This window comes from Alexandromys fortis, unplaced genomic scaffold (assembly GCF_014885135.2).
Source record: "Alexandromys fortis isolate MF-2015 unplaced genomic scaffold, M_Fortis_MF-2015_v1.1 scaffold_5, whole genome shotgun sequence".
Taxonomy (NCBI): Eukaryota; Metazoa; Chordata; class Mammalia; order Rodentia; family Cricetidae; genus Alexandromys; species Alexandromys fortis.
Window position 1 is genome coordinate 16,344,486 of NW_026067924.1, and position 9,405 is coordinate 16,353,890.

The 9,405-nt window shown below is 41.5% G+C and overlaps 1 protein-coding gene across 1 annotated transcript; it reads left to right on the forward strand.

Moving 5' to 3' along the window:
- The first annotated feature begins 7,510 nt into the window (after positions 1-7,510).
- On the forward strand, positions 7,511-8,537 carry LOC126501787 (vomeronasal type-1 receptor 4-like). The gene is given in 2 exon segments (XM_050142640.1): positions 7,511-7,566; positions 7,569-8,537. Coding segments are annotated over 2 exon segments (996 nt in total). The 5' UTR covers positions 7,511-7,539.
- The last annotated feature ends 868 nt before the right edge of the window (positions 8,538-9,405 follow it).

A 9,405-nucleotide genomic window follows, 5' to 3' on the forward strand; every position in this document is an offset into this window, starting at 1 on the left:
GTCAGGGGAAAGGAAGCCCTCTGCAAGACCTCAGTCCCCAACGTATGGCTTTCCCTCTCCCTCCTCAATTACTACATTAGTTTGTCTCAAAAGTTACCTCTGGATTAATTAGGTTTTCATCATATTATAGAAACAAGTGCTGTGAGAAAATGAACAACAACAAAGTTTCTATGTCTAGAGGTCCCCATGCTCCTGATCCCTTCTTTAACTTTCTAAACTAAGTCTTCAAGTCAGAATAGAGACCTGCTTCTGATACAGAGAGAAGTCAGTTCTCTTTCCCAATCCTCTGTTGTGTGGAGCACATAACAAATGACATCCAACACGTTAAACTCTATTTTCTGAGCACATCCCAACCACACACCTGAGCAGAACAAGATGTCTTTGCTTCCTCTGAACACATTCTAGGTCACAGTTTGCCATAAGAGATGGGTTTACTCTTTCTTCGTTAAATAAATGGTATCTCGGAATCAGATAGACCTCCCTTTTCTGCTTCAAATTCTGTCCCAACACCCCTGTATCTTTGTAACACAAAGGCACTCCTGATACCCAATGCGGGATAAAGATCCTTGGGCTGTGAAGGAAGGAAAGTCCTTTATTACCTTCTTTCTTGCTTTTGAAAGGGAAATTGAAGCCTGGATGGATCAAATTGTCCCATCATATTTTCAAGGGTGAATATAAATAGAAAAATAAAAACCTTAATTTTCAACAAAGCAAAAGGACAAGATTAATCTCAATTCTTTCTTTTAAGACATTTTTATCATACATTGTAAATATATATATTTTTCTTTCCCCTTTGCGATGTTTTCAAAGTTTTGGTTTCTTCAAGACAATAATCCTCCATTCCCATAATAAACCTAGACTCAATCCTAGGAAGGATCCTCATGTTTGTAAGGTATGCATGTGTTGTCATTGGTGCTAAGAAAAAATATGGACTTCATTCTCTCCCACTTGACAATCTGGAGCATTTTTTAAAATTTATTTATTTATTAAAGATTTCTGTCTCTTCCCTGCCACCGCCTCCCATTTCCCTCCCCCTCCCCAATTAAAGCATTTTGTTTTTTTTTTTTATTATTAAGGAGAGATTGACTGTAGAGGGAGAGACACTTTTTATTTTTATTTTTTGACTAGTGGAGAGCGGCATTTACTGGGATGTGGAGATACAAACTACAGTCCTGTGCTTCTGCTGTTGACTGTCAAAATATGTGACTGCAAGGCTTCTTCAAGGAAGAGTCCTCATAGGGGCACCAGAGAGCCAAGGAAAGCTGGGAACCCATTCTTCTGTGGCTGCGGTGAGAATCAGGCTCTCCTGGATTAAACTACACTTTGTACAGTGACATGATGTACCCCCTGGAGCCTCCCTGAGCCTTTCTCTTGCTTGAAGCCCTGCATGAGGGACAGGATTCTCCCTTTGCAGGCCATTTTGCCTTGCACCAGATGCTAGAGTCCTTATTATCTTGTTACAGATCTAAAGCTGAGTATTTCCGAATCCTCCTGACCTCTCCTCATCTACTCTTGACTATAACACAGCAGTGTTTCCCCTACAGCACAGTCCTCCTTTCAGTGAGAGCACCTGGTGTTTTATTTCAGACTTGTGGAGGTACCAGCACCAGCTGGTTTCTAATCTGCCATCCTCCCCGGCATCACTGTTGTCATCTGTCATAGCCAGCAAAGCCTTTGCCGTCATAAAATCACAGGGAGATGGCATCCCATCCAACACAGCGAGAAGCGGTGGAAATAGAGGCAGTGCTTTCTTGAAAATTCCACAGTTCTTTTTCTACCAATGTTTTTCTGGCACTGGCATTTGAGAAACAATCAACATTTGGGGTTCCATGCTTGCCTCCATGTCACCATGTTCCCTGCCAAGGTGGGCGTGGACTCACCTCAAGAAACCGTAAGCAAGTTCCCAGTTAAATAGCTCCCTTTATAAGCTGCCTTAGCCACGGTGTCTCCTCCCAGCAATACAAGAGTAATTAAGAACCCTTGTAATTGCTTTTTTCACAAAACTCTGAAGCGAGTCCTGGATTCCTTGCCTAAAATAAAAAGAACATAGCAAAAGATAGATAAAGTGATTAACAAAATGACCTTCATCAAAATGAATATATAATAAACAGCTAATGTCTTGATGGTCCAGTTGTACTAGAAGTCAGATGCCCAGGAGAGACACACACTTCCACTCCCACAGGCCCTGGGAGACAGGACACTATCTTCCTCAATGAGTATGAGTCAAAAAGGATTCAGAGGTTAAGAAAATCATTCCTGTGTTGTAAACCAGCAACAACATTGCTTAGTGTTCAGATCTATTTCCCTTCATTTTAAAAGCATATAAGAAACAAACTTAGGTTACTTTACTGACCGGCTTTGTGTGTCAACCTGACACAAGCTAGAGTCATCAGAGAGGAAGGAGCCTCAGTTGAGGAAATGCCTCCATGAGAGCCAGCTGCAAGGCATTTTCTCAATTAGAGATAAATGGGGAAAGGCCAAGCCCAGGGTAGGTTGTGCCATCTCTGGGCTGGTAGTCATGGGTTCTATAAGAAAGCAGGCTGAGCAAGCCAGAGGAAGCAAGTCAGTAAGTAGGTCCCCTCCATGGCCTTTGTGTCAGCTCTTGCCTCCAAGATCCTGCCCTGTTTAACTTCCTGTCCTGACTTCCTTCAATGATGAACAGTAATGTGGAAGTGTAAGCTGAATAAACCCCTTTATTTCCAACTTGCTTTTGGTCATGGTGTTTCATTGCAGCAATAGAAACCCTAACTAAGATAGCTAAATAATTTCTAAAGAAAATATTTTTAGAAGAAACAGGGAGTAAATAGTACCTTGGGACAACTGTGAAATTAAAAAACCCTTTTATGAAGTAGATATCTTAATTAAGGGAGCCATTTTAGGGTTGGCAAGAGACTTGACCCTAAAGGGGTTCCCAGGTTTCCAAGGAGATGTCCCCAGCTTGTTCCTTGGGCAGCAGAGGAGGGGGTGCCTGAGCTGGCCTTATCCTATAGCCACATCTTGCATATCACCATAGAACCTTCATCTGGCGATGGATGGAGATAGACAGAGACCCACATTGGAGCATTGGACTGAGGTCCCAGGGTCCAAATGAGGAGGGAGAACATGAACAAGGAAGTCAGGACTGCGAGGGGTGTGTCCACCCACGGAGACGGTGGGGCTGATCTAATGGGAGCTCACCAAGGCCAGCTCGACTGGGACTAATGGATCTTGTGATCAGACCAGACTCTCTGAATGTGGCTGACAATGAGATCTGACTGAGAAGCCAATGGCACTGGGTTTTGATTCTACTGTATGGACTGGCTTTATGGGAGCCTAGTCTGTTTGGATGCTCATCTTTCTAGACCTGGATGGAGGGGGGAGGACCTTGGATGTACCACAGGGCAGGGAACCCTGACTGCTCTTAGGACTGGACAGGGAGGGAGAGGGGGAGTGGGAGGAGTGGGAGGGAAATGGGAGGAGGTGGAAATTTTTAATAAATAAATTAATTAATTAAAAACCCCTTTTATTTATACTTACCCTTGAAAATGTCATTGGACAACTTAATTAAACTGTGCCTGGATTTCCTCAAAGAAAATTGGATATAAAGATAGCACAACACAAACATGTTTTACACACTTTGGGTATCAGGCGGCCTTCTATGGAAGAAGGATACCATGGTTCTAGGACAGGAGTCTCTTTTAAAGGCAGAAGCCATCTGGCTTTGGATCTCACCAACTGTTTAAGGACTGAGAAGGCAGACTCTGCACTGGAACCTGCCGAGGTGCAGCAACGTCTCATCCTGCTCAGGTGTGATTGAGATGTGCTCAGAAGCAGATGTCCACTGTTGTTCCGTCCCACATAAAAGGAAGGACTTGAGAAGGTGACTTATTCTATCCCAGAAGCATGTCTCTGATTTGCTGTTTTGGAAGTTTAGAAAAGTTAACAGGCAGTGGAGAGAGGAGGACCCCCAGGCATAGAAGCTTAGACAGGAAGACCCCTAGGTGTAGACACTTGTTCACTTTTGCACAGTGCCTCCCTCTGTTAGAATAATTAAAACACAGAGTCCATCCACCCACTCACCTATCAGCCACTTCATCCATGTGTTAGATGTACTAGCATGGCTCTTGGACAGCTGGACTCTAACCTGGTCTTCCAGGTAGCACCCCCAGAGCCAGTCTGCATGCTTGTCTACCTATCAGCCAACGTTGGTGAGGCAAATAATATTTCAAGTCTCATATATTTCATGGACAGGAATGAAACTATCAGTTATAGCAAACACTTTAACGACTGACGGTCACAGGTAGAACAAGGGGCTCTGAACTTGTCCTTGTCCATGTATGGAACTTAACTCAGTAAGCAGAATCTCCGGCGCTGAGAATCATTTATTCTACTCTTGTTTAAGGAGGGATTTAGAAAGGAAAAAGAGAGACTTGATCTGTGTGTGAGAAGTTGGTCCCCTGCCAGGCCATAGTTGGCACTTTGGGAAGATGGAAAACAGGCAGGAGATGCAGGGAGCTCCATACACAGAAACTTAGTTGTTCATTTTCTCACTTCCTATCCTTCTTCTCGTAATTAAACCCTAATTAAGCTTGAAATAACTTCTGAGCAAAACAGATGCAGTAATTGTGAAGAGAGAGGGATGCTGTACTTCAGGGACGGGGGCTCTTCCCCCTGACACTGTGACAACATGACACTTGCAGTCTGCAATACCGGATAGAGGCCAAGAGCCCACAAATCCTGAAGTACAAATACAACCTGGCAAGTGTTACCTACCCAGAGCTGCCCCAGAGCCTGTCTGCACCACAAGGTTCAGGTGAGCACATGGAGGTAAGGTCTGTGATCCCCTCAGCTGTGCTATGGAGAGTTTCATAAAAGTAGAAGACTTTCTGACTAAATCAGGGAGTAGTTGAGAGGCTCTGTGATCCCCAGAACCCCTACTTTCCTTCTGGCCCTGAGAAGGCTGGTTCTGGCACCAGAAAGATCAAAGGAGACTAGTTCCTGGAGATACTGAAATGGGACAGAGATGCTGAGACATCACTATCCATCCTCAGGCTGGAGTACCATGACGGAGCTCTGGCTGGGCCTTTGCCTGAGGCTACCTGTCAAAATGGATCATTAAGAAACATGAGCTTTTCAGATGTTTGTCAAACCCTGGAGAAGATCACTCCTTTAATGTCAGTACTAGAGAGATTTGGCAACAGAATTGTTCAGGGGTAACCTGGTTTACAGAGGGAGACTCTCTCTAAAAAATAACTAGATAAATAAAAGAGAAAAAAAATCCTTATTTCAGGTATAAATTTGCCAGCACTGTGACTTCAACAGTGTCACGAGTGTGTGTAACATTTACACTTTTCTCTTTTGATGCATTTTCCCTTTTCTAATATTGGCATAGTTTTACAATAGCCTTCTAACTCCCAGTTTGAAGGTTTTCTGTCTTATCTGTCTTTAAAGGCTCTGGATTTTATCACATACTATTATAATACTTGTTCAGTCATTGTATTCCTGGCTGGTGGAGAATATAACATTCAGTGTAACAGTTATTGTTACCGTCTTGAAAACTGCACTATTTAGGATCCAGGCTGTGAAGGAGTACATCCTGAAACAGCTCATCTTAACTTTATCCCATGCTAAGCAGCAAAGAACAATAATCTTTTTAGTTCTGTCTGTTTGCCTGCTTGTTTGTTTCTTTCAGAGAAAACCAGGATGGGTGAATGCAACCTGCCTCAGGCTCTTGGGAAATAGACTCGTCCTGACATCACCCATCCATCCATCTACACACAAGTCCATCCTGTCTTTTAAATTCATTTCCTTTAGCATTTCTCAAATAATGTGGAAGATGAGACACCTCTTCCTCCACTGACAGCGACTTCAGTAGAAAGTAATAAATTATTAGAAGATCGCAGCCTGGTCTAAATATGACTTAAAGCTTGGAAAAAGGAAGAGAGGACAAGAAAAGTAGGAATCTCCATGTAAACAAAGATTAAAGAAATAGAAAATTGTTAAAATTTTCTATTAGGTCTTGGATTTTGACAGATTCCAATCACTAACAAAACACTTAATGCTTTTATTCTAATTCTGTCAGTGAATACTTATGTGATTTCTATTACTAGCTGGAGCATTTTTTCATTTGTACAGATATTTAGATGGTATTGTGATTTCTAGGACTCAGATATAGACAATAATTGCCTCTCTGTTAGAGCAGCAGTTGAAAGTAATAACTGACATTTTTAGAGTCACGATGCCACCTGGACACAAACCTAGGGCAAGGCTATGTTGATGAAGACATAGACATTTAAAGCAATCCTGTGAGTTTAACAGGAAGGAGGGCAGTGAACAGAGACACTGTAAGTACTCAGGACACATGAACCCATGTGGTCACTGGAATATTCTGATTCCTCATATCCTAGAAAAGGTGCCCAAAGCTTACCATAAATCCCTGAGAAATGAGAATGGAGCTCCAGAACTTGAAGAATAACATCCTACCTGAGTCCAAGTTCTGGAATCAGCTCAGACTGGTATTTAATAAACTGGTTTTTAATAAACCAGTCTGCCTGACAAACAGGTTGGAGGAAAAGCAGGCTGCAAAACCAGCTGACATAATAGCTGCTCAAAAGGCCCCACAGAAGCCAATTCCACCATGAACTCTTAGACAGTGGAACCCCTGCTCACACCAGTATGCCCCCATGTATTGTGCTACGTGCAGTTGATATTGAGGACTAGAGCTTTTGGCAGTATATAACACCACATTAATCCAATTCTTAGGTTTACCTCATCAAGATCCCCTGGTCCAGTGCTGTCCCATGGTCCCTTACATGTCCTGAGGTAACTCACTGCAGTTACAGATGCCCTGAAGTCATCCACTAGGATCAGAGCTCTCTGTTTTCTCCTTTTTGAGAAGGCAACACAAGGGCCTGTTAGATACCATTCCTAGCTGCAGCCCGGGAGTTATATGAAAATTTTCAAGTTTTTTTTTTTTTATGATTCAGCTTTAACTGTAGGGTTTTATCTGAAAAGGCTGTGCGATTGGACTTGACCTTGAGAACTACTTTTAAAAATTATCTAGTAAACATTTATATGGAGTAAAATCACAGAGTGATCAACATTAAAACTTTAAAAATATTAGGATGTAGAAACTGACGTTATAAGGCTTTGAAGTCATGTGCAAATCTAAAAAAATGTTACACTAATTAAGATGCAAATAAGAAAGGAGCCTGTGTCTTTGTAAGTTGGGTGGGGAAATATGATGACATAGAGGAAAAAGTAGAAAAATTTACAGTTCAATTCAGTCGTGCTGAGAACGAACTAGGATAATCTATACGTGTAGACAGACAGCAGACAGACACCAAATATATACTTTCCTTTACAGAGCTCAAACATATCTCCTTTAAAACTGTAAGATTTTTTTTCTCTTTACCAAGTTCACCTGTCAGAGCACACACATAACTCAGAGTCTACAGGGAAGAGGAGGAGTTCGGGGACCCAGTCTACAGCAGCACATGTGTCCATCACTGACTCTCTTATTTCAGAAAATGCTATTATGCAAAAATGTTTTTCAGATAAATGTCTAGCATTACTAACGTTTTCTTGAAAAACTCTTCTTTGTATCCAGGAAGAAAGAAATGCTCTTAAAATTCATTAAAGAAATAATTTTTTTCTTCATGACTGTGCTTGGCATGCTGGGAAACATTTCTGTTTCAGTGAATTATATGATCAGTTGGTGGGGAGGGCCTGAGAAGAAACCCATCCACCTTATTCTCATCCACTTGGCCTTTGCAAACTTCCTTATCCTTTTTGCAAAAGGAGTGCCAAACACAATGGTAGCTTTTGGTTTGAGAAACTTCCTAGATGATGTAGGATGTAAGATCCTCATTTATCTACAGAGGGTGGCCCGTGGGGTCTCCATCTGCACCAGCAGTCTCCTCACTGTGGTCCAGGCCATCATCATCAGTCCCAGAACATCTGGGTGGAGGAGACTCAGACCACAGTCTGCATGGCACATCCTCCTATTCTTTTCATTCTTTTGGATACTCAGTGCTTTAATAAGTATAAACCTAATTCACTCTGCCACAAGTAGAATCCTGAATATATCACAGATTAATAATGAGGACAACTATTGTTATGTTATGCTAGAAAGTCAGAAAATAAAGTGGATTGTTCTCCCTCTCATGGTCCTGAGAGATGCTGTGTTTCAGGGAGCCATGGGAGCGGCCAGTGGCTACATGGTACATCTTCTCCACAAGCACCACCAGCATGTCCTCCACCTCCAGAACTCCAAGCTTCTCTACAGAACTCCCCCTGAGCTGAGAGCTGCTCAGAGTGTCCTCCTTCTGATGCTCTGTTTTGTTTTCTTCTATTGGACTGACTGTGCTTTTTCTCTATTTTTAAGTCTCTCTTTAGCAGAAAAATCCTTGATGGAAAATATTCAAAAATTTCTGGTCCTTGGTTATGCAACTTTTAGCCCTATTGTGTTGATTCACAGGGATGGACTTCTGCCTGCGTGTTGGCATGTTCAGTTGGAGAAATTGGGAAAATATCTCTCTAATTTTTCTATTCAATGAGTGTGAAGGGATTTCAGTTCCATAATGTTGTGGGTAAGATAAAAATCTCACAAAGCTGGTCAGGCATGTGTTTATTCTTAGTCAGTTTTCCTGGTAACTCTCAGCCTCGTGCTGAGAGAGAGATCTTAGTGAATTACAATGATAAATGAAACCTCATTTTCCTCTCTTTTGAAGGAATTTTTAAAAACTTTTCTATATTTGAATTGCGTGTAGATTAACTGCATTTTTGTCCATGTAGCACATCCATTCCTGGTGCCTGTAAAGGGTTGAAGAGATTATCAAACACCCTGTGACTGAAGTTAGAGAGGTTGCTCTGAACCAAAGTGTGGTTGCTAGGATTTTAACTTGGGTCCTCTGGAAGACAAGCTAGTGCACTCAGCTACGGAGTCATGTCTCCAGCACAGAGAAAATGGTCTTAATTATGTTTAGTAAAACTGGTTTTACTATCACCATGACTGGAAGCACACAAATGAGTTTGGCAAATTTTTATCAAGTTCATAGTGGTTTAATCAAGTTATTCCAAGAAATTCTATATTTTATACCTGATGCTGTGCTTGCTAAATGTTACTACTATGATGCTATTTGGGGTTCTTCAAAGTTTCCATGTGTAGAAAATGTTTTACAGAATTGTGAAAAAAATGATATGAACTACATCCACTTCATAGAATCCCAATGCACCAGTCAGAGGGTAAATGTGCTGAAATATTTCTTTGGTGTTATATTCATGAAGGTTCTCTGCAAGAATAAAGATCATAGATATGGGATAAATTGGATAAGGTATACACAGTAAAGTTTCATTTTATATTCATTTATAGTTTCTACGTTAAACACAAAATATGGATTTGCCTTTATGCAAGACTAATAAGTA